General features: G+C 39.0%; 2 protein-coding genes across 5 annotated transcripts in view; one reads left to right on the top strand and one right to left on the bottom strand.

Moving 5' to 3' along the window:
- LOC139976410 (uncharacterized) overlaps positions 1 to 7,176 on the bottom strand; it is a 59,644-nt gene extending 52,468 nt beyond the window's left edge. The window contains exon 1 of the mRNA XM_071985121.1: positions 6,598 to 7,176. The gene's annotated coding sequence lies outside the window, so the exon portion shown is untranslated. The remainder of the gene's footprint in view (positions 1 to 6,597) is intronic.
- LOC139975633 (D-2-hydroxyglutarate dehydrogenase, mitochondrial-like) overlaps positions 2,772 to 23,946 on the top strand; it is a 37,326-nt gene continuing 16,151 nt past the window's right edge. The window contains exons 1-5 of one of the 4 annotated variants that reach the window (XM_071983701.1): positions 2,772 to 2,918; positions 10,261 to 10,485; positions 19,748 to 19,945; positions 21,388 to 21,581; positions 23,628 to 23,796. In XM_071983701.1, coding sequence (XP_071839802.1) covers positions 10,293 to 10,485; positions 19,748 to 19,945; positions 21,388 to 21,581; positions 23,628 to 23,796 — 754 coding nt within the window. In that variant the 5' untranslated portion in view covers positions 2,772 to 2,918; positions 10,261 to 10,292. Of the gene's footprint in view, positions 2,919 to 2,961; positions 3,121 to 7,349; positions 7,509 to 10,260; positions 10,486 to 19,747; positions 19,946 to 21,387; positions 21,582 to 23,627; positions 23,797 to 23,946 lie in introns of those variants that run through there. The other 3 variants (XM_071983702.1, XM_071983700.1, XM_071983703.1) reach the window with 3 other exon arrangements.

Here is a 23,946-nt window from a genome sequence, read left to right as displayed (position 1 = left end):
CTTTTGGCCCTCTTAACCTAATGAAGGGTGAATCAGGTGTGGCTGAGCCGAGACGTGGGGGGGGGGGGAGGTGGGAGGGGGTGGGGGGGGGGGTAACTTAGGCTAATTGCAGAGGAATTAGGGGTATAAAATGTACAGAAATTCATTGTTTCGAGAAGCCCATGGGGTACCATGCATAGTGTAGGGGAGATCGGCGGATATATACGGAATACCATATACCCTGCATGGGTTTGATGAAATGTTTACCCATAACCGATACATAACCGTTTCGAATGATTAACAATTCCAATGAAATTTGCAAAGATCTATACCCTCCCTTGACTTGTCTCAAAGTACATGAGAATTAATATGCGAACGACTAAAACAAGGTAAACGATGATTATGCGACCTGCCGATTCGTTTAATACTTCAGGTCTACCAAAGTCTCCGTATTTTGCAAAAGCCCGCCCAGCATTTTGAGGAAGACAAAACAGTACATGACATTACATGTACATGTCATACTTTTCATTTCTCTCTACGCCTCATTTGATTTAAGTACGTATAGACCTATGTAGTATTTATATTGTGTACTGAGCTACAACTTAAGCACTGCAAACGAATGTATACTGTGGCAAACGGTAGCTGAGGGTATGACGTATACAAAGTTAGAGATGACAATATCTGTACTTTTGGAATTCTTTGAATCTCTTGAAGGCATATTTTACATTTATAATAATAATAGTAAAATAATGATCATGATCATGATCATCATGATCATCATGATCATCATGATCATCATGATCATCATGATCATCATCATGATCATCATGATCATCATGATCATCATGATCATCATGATCATCATGATCATGATCATGATCATGATCATGATCATGATCATGATCATGATCATCATCATCATCATGATCATGATCATGATCATCATCATGATCATCATCATCATCATCATCATCATCATCATCATCATCATCATCATCATCATCATCATCATCATCATCATCATCATCATCATCATCATCATCATCATCATCATCATCATCATCATCATCATCATCATCATCATCATCGTCATCATCATCATCACCAATGCAAATACATACACAGTATTATGCAGTAGAAAAACGGTAATCATCTAAAGGGACAAAAAGGACGGCCAAAAGATAGTCAAACAAATATCAGACATAAACAAAATATATAAGTTTTCATATTGCGCTTAAAAATATTAACATTTTCAAATTTGGGGGAAGACTGTTCCACGACCTGTCTCCAGAAAATTTAAAGGACCTTTTACTTTTTTTAAGGAAAAGTCGGTCAGGAAAAGACCTGGGCACGAAAACTAAACTACCAAACGACTGATCCGCTCTCAACCCCAGTCCCCTTGCATCGGGACTGTGACGATGGGCGGCGATCATGGGGGGGGGGGACGGGGGACATATCCCTCCCAATATTTTAGGTGGGGGGATATAGTATCTAATTTCCCCCCAATATTTGGTGGTATAGGTTTTTTTTGTGGCTATAAGAGCATATTTTTTATGATATCGCTAGTAATTTCAAAATAGAAAATGCTTAGATGCAACTTACAATGCCTGGGAAGTGCCATTTCCAGCGATCTGGGAGGCATTTTCGGCCGAAATTTGCTTTTACGCTTCGCGCCAGTACATGGTGGCGCCACGCTTAGATAGTTTGACTACAAGCTTCGCCCCTCCCTTGACAAATTCCTCGCTACGCGCATGTCTAACCGTGTTGCAATTTGTTACTAAATATCACCAAAAAAACGACACAGACTTTCACCGAGAGTAGTTTTTACTTATTTTCGAAATGAATTAGCTAGACGGACCATGGGCGCAGATCCTGGCGGGGACAGCGGGACGCGTCCCCACCAACTTTTTCAGTTGTGGGGACATGATATACCGTGTCCCCACCAATTTGTCTTGACCAAACGCTGCATTGCAAATTTCCCTGTATTGAACTTGGCGCAGTTTGATCCAGCATTGTGCAAATGACATGCAGCAGTTCTCACTTTATTACATTTATCCACAGTTGTTAAATTTTGGAAGGAAATCGCATTTGCGGCAGTCTATAATAATGTTTTCTGGGAGAGGACCCAGAACCATCGTATACAAAAGTCTACTTGGATTATTTGTCTCCTGATTTTTTTCTGCAGACGCCCATGTGTTTCCCCAACTTAAATTTCTAAGCCATGAGATCTCAAATTTAGGGAGGTTTTGGAGCATTATTGGGTCTGGGAAGTGTTATTTCCAGCGATCAGGAGGTATATTTGCCAAAAAAACTCTTGAACGCTACGCGCGAACCTATATGGTCGCGCTCCGCTTAGATAGTATCAGAGAACAGATACGCGTCCCCACCATTATCCAAGACTGATCTGCGCCCATTAGACGGACCGCATCCGTAATGAAATTGGGTATATATATAAAATATCACGAAGAATTTTGGGGATGTAGTTGCTACGCGCTTGCACTCAGGCAAATGTCCCCCCCCCCCCCATTATTTGAAACAAATCGCCGCCCCTGACTGATCGTGTGATCATCGTCAGGTGTGCGTCACCATTCCCCTCGAAAGGGAACAAATACTACACATGATCTTACCCAAAAGGCTGAGAAGCGATCTTTTACCATTCCCAGATCTAACAGGAGCAATCAAAACATTATTAGAGCTAGAGCTATTTATAGATCTAGTTCTGTACGAATGGCTACCGGCATAAAATAGATGGCGCTGTGAATTGATAGGTAACAGAGCCGTAAACGGCTGTGATAGGTATATAATGAAAAGGACTGTCAGTTCATCGGTTGCTCCCACATATGATTGTATCGATTAATTCGCGGATTTGACTCAGCGGCTGACGTAAATACCAATCTTTGTGGGCTATGGTATATGCCTAAAACTTTACAGGACAAAACGTACGGCAAGTTATTAAAGATATTATTCTGGTATCACTTAAGGCATTAGACGTCTCAGTTGAATTTCTTATCGTTACATAATTCAATCAGACATTCACACGTACAACCCGGCCAGATTAATGTAATCTATGCGTTTTAAATTTTGTTTACTTGTTGAACCGCAGTTGATGGAACTTCTACTGTAGGCCCAGCATAACAAAATGTAAGTTGTCTCTTGTATCTCATATAATCATCATAGGCGTAGGAGGTGGGGGGGGCTGGGGGGGCTGAAGCACCCCAGCCAAATATTTTTGTGAAAATTCGGGCAATATGTTGATAATTTTTCTGGCACCTACTGAAAGAAAAATAAATTGCAATGTGTTTTTCAATGGTTAAACTTCTATTATTATTATTATCATTATTATTGTAAAGACTTGCCACAAAATTCTAACCAATATGGAATGGTAATAGTACGGAAAACGATTGTATGTAATTGGCATACGATGTAATAACCGATGCATGCCTATATGATATGTACATTAGGCCCAAGATTTTGAACGCGCGAAAAAGGTTGGTTATATTTTTCGGGCAAGTCGTTACAGCCCCCGCCCCGCCCCCAAATCAAATTGGGCTCCTATACGCCTATGGGTTTGATTATACACAGCTAGGACTATGTAAAATGAAGACTTTCATGTACCGAACTCATTACCCCTACCCTCAACTTAGCATAATGTTGAGGCTCAGCGATAGTGAGTTTCCTGTTTACGCCTGTATACATTTCTGTTGTTCTAGTTCTATAATTTCTATATTGGTAAGGGGGGGGGGGCGGGGGGCTTTTTCATTGGTTACACTGTGTTTCTAGGGTCAGAAAATTATATTGCTCTCAGAATGTTTTGCAATTGGGGTTAAATGTTGTCTCTTGTATCTCATATATAAGGTATGGCCATACTCCGTTACCCGTACCTCCATGGTTAGGACTGTGTAGAATAAAGACTTTTGTTTACCTAACTCAATGACCTCCCCCCCCCCCCTCACATACACACACCCTCAAGTCACATGAACTTAACATTAACAAACTACTTTAAATATGGTTGATGCGCTCGGCAGTAGCTGGACCCGAGTCCAGTTGAGAACAAAGAGCCACCCTAAAAACCACGCTTTCTAAGCCAAAACTTCTAGACTAACATTGGGTTCGACGAACGGAAGCATGGGGAAGTACACAGAGGCGTAGCCAGGATTTTCAAAGTTGTAGGCACGACTATTTGAGCGAAGCGCCACCATCAGTTGGCGCGGAGCGTACAAGAAAATGTTTGGTTTTACAAACCCCCCAGATGGCCGGAAACGGCCCTTCCCGGGTGTTCATTCTGGTTCCCTGGTCTCATGATAAACTTGAGACACCTCATTCAATATCACTTTTAAACCCCAAAACAAACGAGTTAAAATAGTACGTAATGCAATACTACATAATGTATTTAAAATTAGCAAGGGACATGTACAGAGTAGTCTTACTTTTCAACTTCTGATACTTGTAGATACAAAGATAGGCCAGAAATGTCTTTGATACAACTATAGCCAGTAATTGTCTTTGATACAACTGTAACTAGTAAATGTTTAAGTTAGCCTAATAAGAGAAGGCGAGAGCTATCCGAAGGCGAGAGCCATATGATGCAATTTCTTCAGCACAGCATCAACGTCAATTGCAAAGTCTCTGTAGATGTCAGTAGCGTAGCCAGGATTTTTTCAGTGGGAGGGGGGCGCTGGGGGCTTGACCATTTCCTGGATGGGCGTCTTGTTACCATCTAAGCGGAGCGCCACCATGGGTTAGTGCACAGCGTACCTAAAATTTTTAGCTAAAAGGCCTCGTAGATCGTCGGAAATAACACTTCCCAAGCCTTGTAAGCAGGGTGGTCAATCCGATTTGAAACGTGGGGGGGGGGGGGACATAATCGATTCGAGTTTTCCAGCCGCAAGTACTATCTAAGCGGAGCGCCACCAACGGTTGGCGCGCAGCGTACCAAGAAAATTTCAGATTTCAATATCTGCCAGATCGCTGGAGATGGCACTTGCCAGGCTGGATAGCAGCCATCTAGTTGCGTGATTTCGGGAGAAAATTACAAATTCGTCACTCAGGAAATCTGCAATAAAGTTCATGCGGCCTTAATTTTTGGTGGATTATTTCTGTTATTAGCGATTCCAATTGGCATCAACATTAGAATCCAGTGCAAGTTGTTAAATGATGCGGCGAACTGGAAACCCCAGCCCCATTTTGCCCTATGTTTCAGGATAGAATACCCCTCATTTGTTCAAACCCATGACAACTAACAATCTGTGAATAAATTTACTTCGAAATGGGCACATTATATAACACCAAGTCGGTCAAGGAATGACCCCAGGGCCTCAGATATAGGCCAATAGGTACGATGCCACGAAATGTCCCCGGACTTACTATAGGCAAAGGAAGCTATCCGCCACGACTGCATGTGCGACTGCGGTCGAAGGGTCGTTCATGAGTGGTCATCATGGAGATTCGAGACCATTCAGACCAATGATATATTTTTCGCACATGTAATTTTGTTTCGACACCCAAAATCCCAGTTGGAGGGCGACTGGGGGCGACAAGCTTTCATGGGGGATGTCGCCCCCACCCCCTTGGCTACGCCACTGGTGGATGTGCATGAGTGCCAAACCGCTGAGTCTCTCTTCATTCATTGTAGAACGCATGCATGTAGTTTTTTATTCTGTGCATTGCGCTGAAAGACCTTTCAGCAGTTGCCGAAGCTATTGGCATGGTTAATCATGGTTAGTCTTAACTAGATGTTAAAAAACTGACAAGATCGGATCCTAGTCTTTTTCGGCGGGTAGAGTGTTGTATGAAACGGCACGCGATAGAAATGACAGCCTAGATGACAGAAGAATAGGTCACCTAATTTAGCCATATTCTTGCTACGTTCATTTCAATAGTTTTTCCTGTCTAGACTCTTAAACTCGTCCAGCAAGCTTATGGATTTGAATTATGGGTGCTTTAAAAAAAAAAGATAACTTGGCCAAAAAAATTGTAGGCCCGGGCCTGCAGTGCTACATACTGGCTACACCCTGTAGGCCTGGGCCTACAGTGCTACATACTGGCTACGCCCCTGGTTCATATTGAGTAATCTTTACAACTTTCCGAGCCACATGAAACCTAACACTTAAAGCCTACCGTGTATTTCAAATTTGAGAGGAAAATCTTATTAATTGTTGGTTTCAAAGGTTAATAATAATGTAAGTATGCTACTTGTAGCTAGAGGTATATTTTTCCAAGCTTCTGAGAGGGATGTCCAACAGCCTATAGCCTAAATTACGTCACTGAGAATCGTTACAACCAAACATTTACATATGATTGTTTGGAGACTATTGTAACGCCCCTGTACCCCGGCCGAGCGGTACCGGTAGCGTGTGTTATCAGGCAGCTGGAGGCCACATGATGTCAGGGCAGGGGAGAGGGGCGGCGAAGACTAATGCCAGCAGGGCTTGAACCAATACACAAAAATATATAGAAAAGAATAAAGTTTAAGAGAACTGGGTCTCATTTACCGACATTAAAATACACTTTACAAAAATAAGGCAGTGTCTTTCTGCCGTACACAAATAAAAGTAAACAACGAGCAGAGATTCAATTTAACTAAATAACATACATAAATAACATAAATAAACTACGTACCAGGGCGTAGGCAGCACGGCTCTTAAGAATCACGAGAGTGAATACCCTACACGGGACGCCAACGGCAGATTGAACAAATACTGCTCAATGTGGTTCCGCCCCGATTAGCTTCTATACAATACCTCCGGGGAAAGCCCTAATTTGACCCTAACTCCGGTGTTTATAACATAAAACGAAGCCAACCAGGACGGGAAGTTGACAGTTATAAAATACAATAGGAAATGGCTCCCCGTAGTCAGCAAAAATAAAAATAAATGAAAGTGTATCTTGTTGCTCCGTCTATTTGTAGGCCTGCTCGTTTCTAAGGCTTCGTATATATGGATCTTGTTATCATAAATGTGGTCCGACTCTACACAGTCGTGTTAATAGGCCGTGGCTATTCTTATGACGAGTCGTAACAATTATTTATAAACTATTCTTACAACAAAGGCAAATTCAAGCGCAGTAAAGTAAATAAAGCAACTGCGCATGTAGTAGGGGTAACCCTAACCCTAAACATAACCCTTAACCTCAATCCTAACCCTTACCCTAACCCTAGCCGGAAATTATTGTTTCTCCTCGTCATAAAAATAGTACTCCTGGTAATGAAAATAGCAACTGCGCATGCGTAGTCGGGAATTATTCTTACAACTAGTCGTAACAATAGCCACTTTGGTGTTAATAACCTCTACACAAAGTTCAGACGGGTTTAATATATATTCCTGTTCACCCTTGCATTCGGCCAGCTGTACTCTTCTAATGAACCAATGCCGGAAATAATTGACATTAGGACTGTGGAACGGGAAATTATAACATTTGCGTTGCCAGTTTTGTATGATGGATTATGATATCAGCAACTACTTAAATATTATAAGAAACGCAAAGGAAATAGGAAACATGAGGGTTGCAATTTAGCGTGTAAGACAAGCTTCGTAAGTGTGTACTCGCTTTTTTCTTGAGAATGGCGACTGACTTTAGATTTTGCTAGACCTTGTCTAGGTAGTACAGTATAGGTTATAATATGTTGCTAGCCTAGATCATGTTCTATCAATAAGTATTAAGTTTATAATGGTAATGTTAAACCTTATAACACAGACGTTCCAACGATTTTGGATACAAGAAAAACAGACTGTCGTGATTCGGCCAATACATTTTTAGTGAAATCTTGGGGTCTGTGTTCCTAGTCGATTCCACTTGCTGAATGCTAGGAACCTACAGTAAATCCGTAGACTTGGCTATTATATACTTACTTAGCATAGCATGCACAGTTGACCCAATACATGTGAAAATATCTCTTTGCTTGGCTAGAAATACAATGTGTTTTCATGATATGACGATAGGTAGCCAGTGTTATGCTTTCATTCTTATGGATCAAGCCCCACCTTTTTCATGCCAGATCTTCCATTTACTTATTTTGGTGTTTTTGTGTTGTTACGAAAACAAAAATTATATTATTTTCATTATTTTTATTAATTATTTGAGAACTACACTTGACATCTCTTAATTCTTTAAATTAATGAATTAATGTTAGTATGAGATTTTTATATCACTGCAGTAAAGTAATGTAATTTATCATTATCAGGGAAAAACAACATTTCACGTGTACCTAACTTTATCTATGGAAGAATCTGAGTACTTAGGGAAAGATGAGACTTGGTCCATATTTTTTGATATTTTCTTATGTCCCTAATGCCCTTGGAGAATTTCTCTGGCTGAGATAGCTCAACATCAACCAACAGATTATGGATAACTACTATAATATGGTAACAGTATTGCGGAATTTAAAGAATTTTTTACCTCATGTGCATCTACATGCAGTGTGTACATGTACAAAAACCTTGTCTGAATGTAACACATGTATAAATAATATGCACAGACCGACGGATGGTGAAGGTGAAAGGTCAGATTCGGTGTCACATTGGCAGATTTTTCATTGGGGCCATGGTTGAGGAGTATAAACATAAAGAGATTTAGCCTTGGTCAGAGACTGAAGGGATGTGCCTGTAGGTACAGTATTCAGAGTAAACTTAGTCAATACTATTGTGGGCCACATGTGCTCCCTGCATTGAAATGTCAAAGGGTGTGAAGACTTGCGCAAAAAGAAACGTCTAATGCCAGTAATCTGACCAAGTTTTTAATGAGGTGTAACAGAAGTGTTAGACACCACCATCGATCCCAGAAAATACACACACAGCTTGCGTATACCGTCGGTAATAAGGCACTAAGTGTACAGTCAGTCAGGTCAATACCCACAGCACAGTGTACAAACCATACAGGGATGGACATCTCACGTCCAGCTATTAAAGATAACAAGGTACTGTATCATGTTCCATTACTGTCTGCAATTTGTAGCAACAAGAGGAAAACTTCACTTGCAAGAAACGGAAATATTAAACGGTTGGGGCGAGTCTTCAATGCCTTTAACAGACTTCATGGCTACACTCACAATAATAATTAAAGCAAGTCCAGCTGTGATAGAGTGCTTTGCAAGATAGAGAGGACTAGAATGAGCTCTTTAAAACTACAGAACTATAGAAAATATTGCTTTTGGTTTTCTCTTTTGTTTTACCATTACTCTTCTTTTTAAGGAGGGGAGGAGCCTTGGTAGTGGGATCAGAGAGGGAGGGGAGGGTGGATTGATCATCAAAGGTTGTATTTGAAGTGTTATGTACTATATTAATTTGATAATGGACCAAAGAAGGTTTAGGCTGTGTCATGGTTTATATGTGACATTGAACATTTAATGAATCAGATCTGTAATAATGTGACAATTATCACTCTTGGATAATTAATATGAAGCCTCTCATAAATTATGTAAATTTCATCAAGCTGAATATGTTTATTTCTCTCAAATCAGAAATTTAGGACATTATTTTTTATTCAACTTATCTGAGGTTGCCCACTTGAAACTCTCTTGTGTTGTTTTTCCAACCGCTATGTATTGTAGACTGTGCCATGATTTATATGCTAATTATATATAGTACCCAGTATTATCAGTGTAGGCACTATACATTGAAAGTGCCCAACTGTGTCATATACAGTAAAATAACCTGCCAGTTGCTGCCTAAACACATGTATGCAGTGTAGAAGACTAATTAAATGTGTAATCACCTACAGACTTCATTTGATGATGAATAACATTCGCCAGTTCCAAAGTCTCATTTGTGTAACTCCACATCAGTGTGCTTTGATTTGTTTGTACAGTAATTGTGTTAAACATAATTGTGCAGGAATAAATTCGTCACGGCTTCAGAAGTCTTTGTCAACTACCGTAGCTGCAGAATATGTCACTAAACAGTGGTGAAGACAATTTGCCATCTTTTTGGGCAAGGCAAAATTTTAGTAACCTCAAAATTAATAAATTAAGGTTCGACAGTTATACCTGTAAAATCTTGGTGTGCCAATCATTTGATCTTAGCAGATTGGTATCCACTTCCTCTGTTGAAGAAGATCCTGATGAGATCAGAGAATTTAAACCCAAACCGTTAGATTTACTTCTACTACTACAGTATAGGCTTTTTGTAGACATACTAGGCTAATACTGGATGAAAGCATTTTCAGGGATTTACTTGTTTTTCTTTATCTCTATCTCTCTCTCTCTCTTTGCTGTTAAAAGTTCAAAGAAATGAGTTGTGGAGAAAATCAGCTTTTATGTTTTGTTTTTTTATTCTTGTTTTCTTACAGTACTGTAGCTAAACATATTCTTAACTTCAAAGATGGCAGAAGAGTTATCCACGAAATGGGAGACACCTTTGACATCAGAGCAGAATCCACACATCAAGAGAGGGCGGTACTCGCATCTAACCCAGACCGACAAAGATGTCCTCTCAAGGATTGTAGAAGGTAGAGCGTGCACGTCTGGAAAAGAACTGGCCGACGCCAACATTGATTGGTTGAGGATCTATAGAGGTACAGTAATACGTCACATTGCTAATACCCCACCACTTGAACATACTACTGGAATATTTAAGTCCCTAAATCGATTAAAACTTGGTGATATTATAACAGTCAAGGTTGCTACGTTTGCTTACAAAGCATGGAATGGATTACAACCAGTCACTTTTAATGACTTTATATGTAGTAACAGAGTCTTAAATAACCATCACACAAGACAAGCCGATTGCTCATTGCAATTTTTACCATAGCAACATAGGGAAATTCGGTCTTCGTAATAGAGCAATACAACTTTGGAATGATCTATCAAAAAAACCCACATTCACCAGACATTTGAAAAAGGAATTTATTAACTCGTAGTATTATATAATCTCTTCACGTATCCATCTCAGCATCATAAGGTAAATTATTTTGTATATTTAATCCTTACGTATAAACTGCATTATTTGTTCATTTTTTATTTCTTTTCTTCCAGGGAGTCTCCTACTTTGTTAAGTCTTTTTAAGACTTTATAGGAGACTTCCTATCCCATTGTACACAATTGGCAATAAAACAAATAAATGAATTACTACTGCGAATAATTTATCCAGTATCACATCGCAAGATGCTAGCTACAGTATAATGCAACATGGTCAAACCTCCAGTCAAGTCTAAAGATAGTAGTTTCTGTAAACAGGAACTGTATACCTGTAACATAGAATTTTGTGTAAGACACAAAATTTACAGCGACTTCAAACCTGCTACACAAAAATGTTAACGCCAAATTATTCGCAGTTTAGAAAAGTCTGCAGGAACTTCTGGGGGTGGGGGGGTGGGGGTGGGGGAGGTGAGAACTGAGGGGGAGCAGAGGATGACGATAGGGAAAATGGGACTCCTTATCAATTGCACATAGACTGAAAACCATGGTTGCATGGTACTTTTAAGCGTGTATGCTATCTGGGCCAGTACCGGTTACCTGTACTGAAGGCACAGTGTTTGTATAGACTTTAATTGAATAGCTGTATTATTATAACAGTCCAATATAAAACCATATGAATGTATTATTTCAACTAAAATCATGCTGAGTCATGCTGTTCTATAATTCATTTACCATTTACCAGCAGTAAGATTGACAGAGATTTATTATCTTATTTACTAACACTTCAAGGGTTTTTGACTTAATAATAGATGTGTCAACAATTTCCTGTCCCTATGTAAACTGAAACTGATACATATCTAAATGATAGGTTGTTGAACAGCAGCTTATTTCAACTGCTATACTTGACTAGTAAAGCATTACCAAAAAAACAAGACTTTGTACGATTAATCAAACTAAGACACTCACGATATGTTGCTATCAAGTGTCGTTTAATGAGCGAGATATGACTAAATTTTGACCTGATTTGTAGCTCATTCAGTCTTCCAGACAATTCTTGTATTATGTCAGTTTATAATAATTTAATTACATTCCAAATGGCAACTTTGACGACCTCAGAATGCTTCAATGACTTGAATTTTCCTGACATTCCAAATTACACTTTGACTAATGTAGTCAAGCTAATTACACACTGCAATACTATGGGATTTCAATATTGAAATGAAGTCAAGAACTCACAACTTAGGAAACATTTTGCAATGTACTGTAGGTGTCACACCACAATTAATTGCTCCCATTGACATACACACTAAACTCGTCACTTTCCAAGGCTGTTAGAGCATAGATAGACATTTTCAACTGACATGTCCTACCCACCATATGATAGCTGTAGGGATACATGTGCTATCACAGCACTTTTGCCACCATGACTGTTTAGATTTTGAGCTAGAAGGGTTCAAAGTTTAGCATAGTGCTCCCCCCAACCCATCTGCCAACTCTCACTGCGGATTCTTCTTGTTATAATTTTCTAAAATGCTGTTAAATCACCTTCAGTCCTCCAGATTTTTGGTTCCTTGCTTTAGCAAAAGGAACCTAGGCAGTCAGGTTGGCGTGTGTGTGTGTGTGTGTATGTGTGTGTGTGTGTGTGTGTCTGTGACACTTGCTTGGGTACGCTCTATCTCAATAAGGGAATGTTGGATTGAGGCCAAACTTGGACTATAGATCCACCATATGGAGAAGGTGTGCCCTATTGTTTCCGGTGCCCACAAAGGTCACCAAAGGTCAGTTATGGTCCAAAAACCGAAAATATTAAAACTGCAATAACTCCCAGTGCCAATATGCGACAAGATTGATATTTTGGGACAAGTTGTGAACTGGTTAGGGGAGCATTTTCAAACTTAACGGTCATGTGATCCGAGGTCAACAAAGGTCAATTAATGATAAAAAACTAGTATTTTTGCGATAACTTGAGAACGAAATGTCCGTTAGGGTTGGGAGTTGCTTCAATGTAATCCAATTGTCGACCCGCACCTGGATGACCCTTGACCTCAATTTGACCTTTGGTGACCTTTACATGTTTTTGGGGATTTTTACAGTTTTGATGCTATTTTCAGATGTCAAAGGTACCTTCTGAACATAAATGTCAATAGGTTGACCCCGTGTGACCTTTATGTGCGAAGTTATATGGGGTCAAAGTTTTTCGGTCGGAGTTAGGATGGTTGTACAGACTTGTCGTTTTGTTTTTTGGAATCAGGAGATTAAACTACATCTGAAACCAAGGTCAAAAGGTCAAAGGTCACATTAGAAAAAATGTGCTTATTTTGGGAGGAAACAAGCAAAAAAGAAAATGTTTGATTTTGATGCTAGATTTGGATACCAAAGGTACCTTCCGATCAAAAATGTCAATGGGTTGACACCCGTGTGACCTTCGTGTGCGAAGTTATACAAGGTCAAAGTTAATTTTCAGACATTTAATGCAATAACTCCCAGTTCCAAGGTGTGACGTGGTTGATATTTTAGGACAAGTTGCAAATGGTATAGGGGAATATTTTCAAACTTAACGGTCATGTGATCCGAGGTCACCAAAGGTCAATTAATGTTAAAAAACTAGTATTTTGGGAGGAGAAAATGGGCAAAGAAAAAAATGTTTGAATTTGTATAGTTTGATGCTCTATTTAGGTCTCACCGATCAAAAATGTCAATAAGTTGACCCAAGGTGACCATTGTATGTTAAGTTATATGAGGTCAAAGTTAATTTTCAGACATTTAGTGTAATAACTCCCAGTTCCAAGGTATTACACGGTTGATATTTTGGGACAAGTTGCAAATGGTATAGGGGAATATTTTCAAACTTAACGGTCATGTGTTCCAAGGTCACCAAAGGTCAATTAATGATAAAAAACTAGTATTTTTGCGATAACTTGAGAACGAATTGTCAGTTAGGGTTGGGAGTTGCTTCTACGTAATCCAATTGTCCACCCACATCTGGGTGACCCTTGACCTCAATTTGACCTCTGGTGACCTTTACGTGTTTTGGGGATTTTTACAGTTTCGATGCTATTTTCAGATGTTAAAGGTACCTTCTGATCATAAATGTCAATAGGTTGACCCCTGGATGAGCTTTGTGTGTGAAGTTATAGGAGGTTAAAGTTAATTTTCAGACATTTCATGCAATAACTCCCAGTGCCAAGGTGTGACAAGGTTGATTTTTTTGAACAAGTTGCGAATGGTATAGGGGAATATTTTCAAACTTAGCGGTCATGTGATCCAAGGTCACCAAAGGTCAGCTAATGTTAAAAAACTAGTATTTTGGGGGGAGAAAATGGGCAAAGAAAACATGTTTGAATTTTTACAGTTTCGATGCTCCGTTTAGGTCTCACCGATCAAAAATGTCAATTGGTTGACCTACGGGTGACCTTTGTGTGTGAAGTTATGTATACAAGTTCAAAGTTAATTTTTAGACATTTAATGCAATTAAATCCCAATGCCAAGGTGTGACACGGTTGATAATTTGGGACAAGTTGTGAATGGGGTGGTGGAACATTTTCAAACTTAAAGGTCATGTCATCTGTGGTCACTAATGTTATCATATCTGTTGACCTGCTTGTAGGTGACCTTATACTTCTTACATTTTCGACGCCATATTTAGATCTCAAAAGTGCCTTTTGATCAAAAATCCGATCACATTTTGTGATCACAAAAGTGTTGGCTATAGTGTTGGTTACTTTATGCGTACATGTAGGACCACAATTACTTGGACTATTTGAGCCCAATCTTGCTTGATAATATTATGTGTATTGTCATATACCCTAAGCAAGGAACCACAGTGCCCTTGGGCTCTTGTTATACTTTATCAGTAGTTTATTTTGTCCTCTTTCATTTCCAAACGTCAAAAAGAATGATGATGCCTTGGAAAATGCCCCAAAAAGTCAAAACAGTAGGTCACATTAGGGCTATTTCGCCCACGGTTTAACCATTCAGAAGGAGGTGCACTACTCTAATTGTGGTGCGATATACAGTATACACGATAAGTGTACTTTCCCCCACAACAAGCACATTACGTCAGTGAGGTGACTGTACAATGTGTGAACAGTTATTTTGGCAAGATTGCACTTTCCAATGAAAATAGTTGCTGGCTTTTATTGTAAACAGAGATTTTACCACTTGTAATCAAATCCTATTGCAATTTACTGCTTTATGTGAAAGACCTTTATCACACAGGTTCCATCATGTGAAGATATGGTAGGTTTATATTAATACTCTCTATTCATATCTATGGTGGTGTGTATCATTTTTTTCCCTCCATTTTTCAGAGTACTTATCTCTAATGTATTATCTATGCAAGCCTTGTGGGTTTTTTGTTTTTATGCTTGTACCAATATGCAACCTTTGATGGGAGCTGTCACCTGAGCTGATAATCATCAACTGTGTAATAATCAGTCTAGGTTTGGCAGGAAGCCAAGAAGTTGTAAAAAGGAAAGTTATAGGTTAAACTGCCTAGGTAAAAATGCCCACGTGACTTGTTTCCACTGCTACATAGTCCACAATGACAAGATGAATTATCAAATGGAATATATGTCTAATAAGTACAATGTAAATAACATAATATTTACAGTCATTAACATATTTTAAGGGTGGGTACATAGGTGCTTTGGAAAAAACTGTGAAAAATAAAGTGTTAAAAATGACCGTCACATGATTAGCCTATATCACTTCAAATTATTTGACGAAGAAATAAGGTATTATTTTGTTTATTATTCCATAATATATATTAATGTAATACATACTGTAGGGATGATCTGGTTTCGGAAAGAGTTTCGGAATAAAAGGCATTGAAGACTCGCCCCAAACCGCATACGGCGGTTAACTGAAAAAGTTAACTTTCTGTTGCTTGCAAGTCACGTTTTGTTTGTGTCGCTACAAAATGCAGACAGTATTGAAACGTGATAACTTGTTATCTTTAGCTGGACCTGAGATGTCCACCGCTGTATCGTTTGTATACTGTGCTGTGGGTATTGACCGCAGCTGTATGTACTTCTCATTTCTCTTCTCATTTTTTCCCTCCATTTTTCTGAGTACTTATCTCTAACATATATTTATGTAATCCTTGTGGGTTTTTTGTTTTTATGCTTGTACCAATATACAACCTTTGATGGGAGCTGTCACCTGAGCTGATAATCATCAACTCTGTAATAATCAGTCTAGGTTTGGCAGGAAGCCAAGATGTTGTAAAAAGGAAAGTTATAGGTAAACTGTCTAGGTAAAAATGCCCACATGACTTGTTTCCACTGCTACATAGTACACAATGACAAGATGAATTATCAAATGGAATATATGTCTAATAAGTACAATGTAAATAACATAATATTTACAGTCATTAACATACTTTAAGGGTGGGTACATAGGTGCTTTGGAAAAAACTGTGAAAAATAAAGTGTTAAAAATGACCGTCACATGATTAGCCTATATCACTTCAAATTATTTGACGAAGAAATAAGGTATCATTTTGTTTATTATTCCATAATATATATTAATGTAATACATACTGTAGGGATGATCTGGTTTCGGAAAGAGTTTCAGAATTAAAGGCATTGAAGACTCGCCCCAAACCGCATACGGCCATCTGAAAAAGTTAACTTCCTGTTGCTTGCAAGTCACGTTTTGTTTGTGTCGCTACAAAATGCAGACAGTATTGAAACGTGATAACTTGTTATCTTTAGCTGGACCTGAGATGTCCACCGCTGTATCGTTTGTATACTGTGCTGTGGGTATTGACCGCAGCTGTATGTACTGACTGTACACTAGTGTCTAATTACCGTCGGTAGTAAGCTGTGTGTGTATAATCTGGGATCGATGGTGGTGTTTAACACTTCTGTTACACCTCATTCGAAACTAGGTCAAATTACTGGCATTAGACGTTCCTTGTTGCGCGAATCTTCACACACTTTAAGCTAGGTTTAATCCTCTAGAAGAGCTATTCTATGTCTCAGCTCTCATCAAGGATGGTCACCATTCTCGTTAAAGCCCTGGCACCTCCGCCGACAGGCCAGTGAAATAATGACAAGGAAAAATGAATAGGTTTCACTGGTTTAAGATGACCACTCTGTATTTGACACACACTGTACCACCATGACAGTAACTAAGACAGTAATCAGCGCTATTAATGCTGGTGCCTTTCAATCATAAGGTCCCGGCTCGAGTCACTCCCAGATTAATGTATGTCCTCCACTTACAGAGTTGTTGACAATTAACAATTCATAATCATGGACGTTAAATATGAATTATAAGAGACTGACTTTGGTCAGCTTGCGGCTTTGATAAGCCAGTGAGGCTTCTTCGTGAGTTCCTGCTTGCAGGAGGATCTAATATGCATACATACATACATAAAGACTGGTTATAATGGTAATGATGGTTCAACCTGTAAAAGGACACAACAAAATGTTCATAAGTACAGGTTAATATATAGATATAATATACGTATATACAACAACTACAGTATTCCTTTAATGTTAAGAATGCCAACTACAGTCATACAAGATTCAACCCACATAAACAACAATTGTAAACATACACTATACTACTTTAAGCTAGATAAACACTAAACCATTTGAAACCCGGATACTCACTTATCAGAAGATATGACCTTAATTATAAACACAATAACAAATATGCTCTCACGCACATGGAGGATAAACCTTACAAAAAAGTACAACACAACCTGACACACATACCCCACAATACTAATGCACAACACAATAGGTTATAATATATGCAACGCTTTCCTTCCCTGAAGTCTTATCACATGGCCCCCTATCAACGTAAACAATGTACATTCTTTTAAGGCCTAGGCTAAGGTGACCATATTTGCCTGACTGGAATCAGGAACATTTATTGCGTGACTGATATGGGGGAGGGGTCTCCCCTTTGGAAAATTTTCAAGTGCCTTAGGTGCTTAGATGTAAAATGGTGATACTTAGAAGCACTTTTTTAATTAATATTATTTTCTAAAATGTAGCTTTTTCTTAGATGAAATTTACTTACTTTACGAAAGAGTGCTAGGCTAGATTGATCTACCATATTCCACTTTATACTGGCCCACCTGATATACTGGTTAGTTCCGTTCTGCGACTGCACACTTGACTAAATTTTGTTTTTACAATTATTTTACTAATTAATGTGGGATATTTTCGAAATTCCTGAACATTTTGACGAATCTGGGACATTTTCGGGGACACTTGTTCATCGGTGAAAGCACACTGTAATCGGGGACTGTCCCCGAAAATCGGGGACGTCTGGTCACCTTAGCCTAGGCTCATGTCCCAAACAAACTTGTATACCAAAAGTTAAATGCCTCAATGAGGATTAACAATCATACTAGGGAACAGGTAAACAAACAATGCAGCACACAAATGCCACAACTGAAGACTGGTTTTACAGTTAGTGCACTTCCCCCTTACGTAGATTTATACACACTAGCACTTTGATATTTCCTCCTAGACCCAAACTGGTTTTAAAGGAAGTGTACAGTATTTCCCCCTAGATACACACTAATATACTGTGATATTCCCTTCTATAAGACCCACACTGGTTTTACAGGTAGTGTACTTCCCCCTAGATACCCACTAAGTACTGTGATATTCCCTCCTAGACCCACACTGGTTTTAAAGGTAGTGTACCCCCCCCCCCCCCCGATACACACTAGCACTGTGATATTCCATCCTAAATCCACACTGGCTTAACAGGTAGTGTACTCCCACCCTAGATACCATCTTAGTAAGTACTGTGATGTTCCCTCCTAGACCCACACTGGTTTTATAGGCAGTGTACTTCCCACCCTAGATACCCACTTAGTACTGTGATATTCCCTCCTAGACCCACACTGGTTTTACAGGTAGTGTACATGACCCCTAGATACACACTAGTACTGTGTTATTCCCTCCTAGACCCACACTGGTTTTATAGGCAGTGTACTTCCCACCCTAGATACCCACTTAGTACTGTGATGTTCCCTCCTAGACCCACACTGGTTTTATAGGCAGTGTACTTCCTACCCCAGATACCCACTTAGTACTGTGATGTTCCCTCCTAGACCCACACTGGTTTTAATGGTTTATAGTGAACATGACCCCTAGATACACACTTGTACTCCCTCCTAGACCCACACTGGTTTTACAGGTACTGTAGTGAACATGACCCCTAGATACACACTAGTACTGTGATATTCCCTCCTAGACCCACACTGGTTTTACAGGTAGTGTACATGACCCCTAGATACACACTAGTACTCCCTCCTAGACCCACACTAGCATTTTCCTTCACACATGTAAGTTATGAATTCACTAATATCTATACAAACCCTTTATGCATTTTCATACAGTACTCAATGACAGTGACAAACCAGAATGCTAGTACTTAGTTTATGCCCTCTTGATACACTTTACAACTAAAATTGCAAATCATCAACACTGTGTAGCGAAGCATATATTGGAAATGTTGCAACTTGAGGTTACATGTTTGTATTGCATTTCAAAGGATGGTATTCTTCCTTACATAATTTTGTGTACACCCTGAGATACAGTATTCATGAGAAACTTTAACCTTAAAAGCCACCGTCCTCAGACGAATGGGACGTGATCCAGAAGTGGGTGCAAACAGTTTTCGGTGGGTCACAGGGGTTTCTCCCAGAGGTTGTGAAATTCATACAGTTTCCTGATCTCAAATGGAGATCAATTAAATTTAATGTCTTTTCTTTTTCTTTGACATCAAGTCCATGCTAGCTATCATGAATTCTGAACATCGATAAAATGTTCGTAATTTTCTGTGAGGCATAACACAGGTGAAAACATCAAAGAGTTAACCGTGTAAAATACCTTTTCTTTCATTCTCTAATACCCGTTTGTGTCGGTTCATTTTCATTTTCAGGTACCAGCCCTCTGTTACTGAAGCCAAAGAGTACTTGGGAAGTCTCCAAAATTCTGGGGTATTGTCATAACAGGAATCTTGCCGTGGTCCCCCAAGGTGGAAATACCAGTCTAGCTGGAGGGAGTGTACCGATGTTTGACGAAGTTATCATTTCACTTAAGTTGATGGATAAAATTATTTCTTTTAATAATTTATCAGGTAAGGAGACATGGAAAGAGAGAGAAAGTATTGATTACAGAAAGAAAATGTGAATTAAATATGATTATTTTTATCCTCCGTCTACTGGGACAAAAAAGGATCCACAGTTTGTGGTTTATGTCACAGTGTCCTGTCTACTTTCACCAATTAAAACCAAAGACAAAAAAATGATTTTGTAAGAAAAGGAACTGACTTTTCATCTAGAGTGAAGGCATAGTCTATGCTAGAAGTGAGAGTGACCTCCCCAGAACCTGTAGTTTCTCCCTCTCCCCCAACCCCCCCCCCAACCCCCCCCCCCCCTGTTCATCGGTAAACAAATTCTTTTCATCTACTCAAAATTGCTGAATTGTCTAACCCAAACAGACCATTAGGGCAGTTCCCCAGGTGCTACACAAAAGACACTGGGAAAACAGAATAAAATTATGAGCTCAAAAGACATGTTTACGATGCATTACAAATTTGCCAAGGGCAATTGGTAAATATTAGTTGTCATAAAGAGGTACCCTGTTGTTTACATGCAGGCGCGTAGCCAGGAATTTGCCAAGGGAGGGGCGAAACTGTAGATTCGGCATTGCAAACTATCTAAGCGTAGCGCCACCATGGTTGGCGCGAAGCGTACAAGAAAATTTTGGCTATAAATGCCTCCCAGATCGCCGGAAATGGCACTTTCCATGCCTTGTTAGTTGTATCGTAGCATTTTCTCTTTTGAAAATACTAGCGATATCATAAATACCTTAAAAATGTTTGTAAAAAATTTGCTCAAGGGGGGGGCGGCTGCCCCCTTCGCCCCCCCTTGGCTACGCGCCTGTTTATATGCTATTATGCTTTATATGCTAATATGTTGTTTATATGCTGTTGTTTATTGTTTATATGCTTTACATGTTGTTTACATGCTTAAATGCTTACTGAAAGTATGATTAGAATTGATGAAATGATGGATTAATATTAATATCAGTTAGGCCTGCACCAAGGATCACAGACAATTAAACCAGTATTAGCCTATAAAGAGCATATTTTCCAGAGATTTTAACATTTTTATGAAAAGTTGAATATCTTTGACAAGCTCAATAGCTGTAGATAAATTTACCAGTATATCCTCAAGTTTTTTATTTTTTTTTTATTTTTATTTTTTAATACTTTTTTTTATATGTATATATATATTTTTTTATGTGTATTTTTTTATCATCGTTTAGTACGGGTGTTTTTTATATTGTTGCTTTAGGCTTTTACATTCTATGCCTTATTGGTTCTATATATATTTAGGTTTTTGTGACTATTTGTTTTTAGGTTTTACAATTGTAAAGTGCTTTGAGCAGCTTTGCTGATTATGTGCTAAATAAATATAACTTATTATTATTATGCTAACTTTCTGCCTAAAATCATCTTTGGTGCTATGATAGCTATTTTTTAAAGCCTATTTATACATCTGACTTGACTTACAGGTGCGTTAGTATGTGAAGCAGGCTGTACACTCCAGTCTCTGATGGACTTTCTGGATGCAGAGGGATACACCATGCCGTATAGGATTGGACCGAAGGACACCTGTCAGATTGGAGGTAACATGTCTACCAATTGTGGGGGGATGCATGTGGTGAGGTACGGTTCAAGACATGCAGCGATTCTTGGTCTAGAAGTGGTAAGCTTTTAGTCGTAACTGCGTGTAAGATCTGTTTCAAGGACTAAATTTAATGCTCGGCTGAAGGTACTTACAGTTTAACCTTTGGCAATTTGATTTTGATTCCCAAAGCGAGGTAATTAAACATTTTAGCCGACATAAAATTTTGTAGTTTTTTCTTTATTGACATCAAAATTAGCTTTAATAGAGCAGCCTTGTTAACAAAGCATAACATTAATTGTGATTGTCAGTAGTTGCTGAGATATGTATTAAAGTCCAGCTGACAGCTCTTAATACAATGTCAAAGAACTACAGTAATTAACTGTGTATTATTAAAGCAAACAACAGGAAACACTTTTCATCGAGGGAGAAATCCCCTTCATTTTACTAGATTTGCTCATATTGTTGTTGGACAAAAGGACCAAAAATTGGGATAAGAATGACTTTATGGTCACAATGTGACCGGTAGTCTGAGAGGATTCCCCTTCAATTTGACTAGATTTGCTCATATTGTTGTTGGACATAAGGACCAACAATTGGGGTAAGAATGACTTTATGGTCACAGTGTGGTCACACGTTGTGACAGACGACCTGTGAGTCTGTGCTGCAGTAATATGAAACAAGACAAGACAAGACTCAAGACATATACAGTAATTTGTTAGAATACTAGCTTATCGGTGACATACATTAAAGGCATTGAAGACTCGCCCCAAACCTCGTGCCGCTCTCTGAAAAAGTTATTACTTTCTGTTGCTTGCAAGTGATGTTTTCTTCTTGTCGCTACAAAATGCAGACAGTAAGGAAATGTGATACCTTGTTATCTTTTATCTAGACCTGCGATGTCCATCGCTGCTATGTACACTGTGTTGTGGGTATTGACCGTAGCTGTATATGTACTGACTGTACATGAGTGTCTTATTAACGACAGTAGCAAGCTGTTTGTGTATTTTCTGGGATCGCTGATGGTGTCTAACACTTCTTTTACACCTCATTCGAAACAAGGTCAGATTACCGTCAGACGTTTCTTTGTGCGCGAGTCTTCACACCCTTTAAAGCCTCATAATGCATTCAATCTCGACGGTCGATAATGAATCCTTTTTTAGTACTACTGTGGAGTGAATATTATCACACAATCGCAATGATATACCTTTTTGGCCCAACTTTGGCCTATATTCCCAGACTTAAATTGAGCAAATGAAAAAAATGCAAACCAAAACAAAGTTCTTTGTAACATCGTTTTTGGTCGAGATGGAAACATTAATTGGACATAACCTTTCATCTTGACCAAAACAATAACAAAGAACAAGACACCTCTTGTTAGAATTTTGAATTGGGTTAAAAAGTTGGCAAAAAGAGTGCATCATCATGATAGTATGGTTATTTACTATACAATAGTACTCAGGGATGTGCCTAGGATTTCCTGAGTGCTGGGTATACTGATCGCTGTCCTGGGGGAGGGTCTAAGGGGAGGAGTGACATTTTTCGATTTTTGAAGTAGTATACAGAGCTAGTGTAGAGTGATACTGCATGCTGCAGATTAAAGCCACGCATACTCCACATCTCCGCACCTGTGTTTACATGAATTTGACAAATGGGGGAAACAAGGATACATGTGGCCCAATTTATGTTGAATATAATATTACGAATGTCGGGATTTAGATGATAATAGTGCTGGGCGGGTTTCAGGATTTTTATGACAGTGCTGGGCGGTAATTTTTAGTGCTGGGCGGGGCCGCCCATGCCCAGCGTGGGCACATCCCTGGTACTAAAAACCATTGCAGAGTGAGGAATCGGTTAGTTCATGTTTATAATGGAATCATTGATTGGGCTTTAAAGGTCCCTTTAGTCTGTTTCTTATTCTGTTTTTTTTTTTATCTAAATTTTTATTCTATAGGGGGTGGAATTGACAGTGGCTAACCTGTAACATGAAAATACTTGACAAACATTTGCTGCCTCCTGATTATGCAAGTTACCTTAATTCTTAGATAGAACAGCATTTTTTAGTTTTTTAATTTCATATCTCTTCCACTACAATTTGTCATATTTTTGCATTTTTCATTAAACAAGGTGCTAGCAGATGGGTCTATCCTGGATCTGGTTACGACGATGAAGAAGGACAATACCGGGTACCACCTAAAACATCTCTTCCTCGGAGCAGAGGGTACCTTAGGTATCATAACTAAGGTGTCATTGGAGTGCCCAGTGAAGTCACCATCTCAACATATGCTATTCATAGGTAAGATAATTACAGTGTGCAGAAGAATTCTGCATTTAAATAGACATATTCCTGTCCTAATCTAAAGTACAACCCACCAACTAGAAGGGCTTGTACAGTTAGTGTTTCTTGGCAATATCAGCTCTCTCGCCATCAATAATTGTTGAAATG

The sequence above is a fragment of the Apostichopus japonicus genome, chromosome 11 (genome assembly GCF_037975245.1).
Source record: "Apostichopus japonicus isolate 1M-3 chromosome 11, ASM3797524v1, whole genome shotgun sequence".
In the NCBI taxonomy this organism is placed as follows: Eukaryota; Metazoa; Echinodermata; class Holothuroidea; order Aspidochirotida; family Stichopodidae; genus Apostichopus; species Apostichopus japonicus.
The sequence above is the reverse complement of the archived record's forward strand: the minus strand, read 5'-3'. Positions and strand labels throughout refer to the sequence as shown.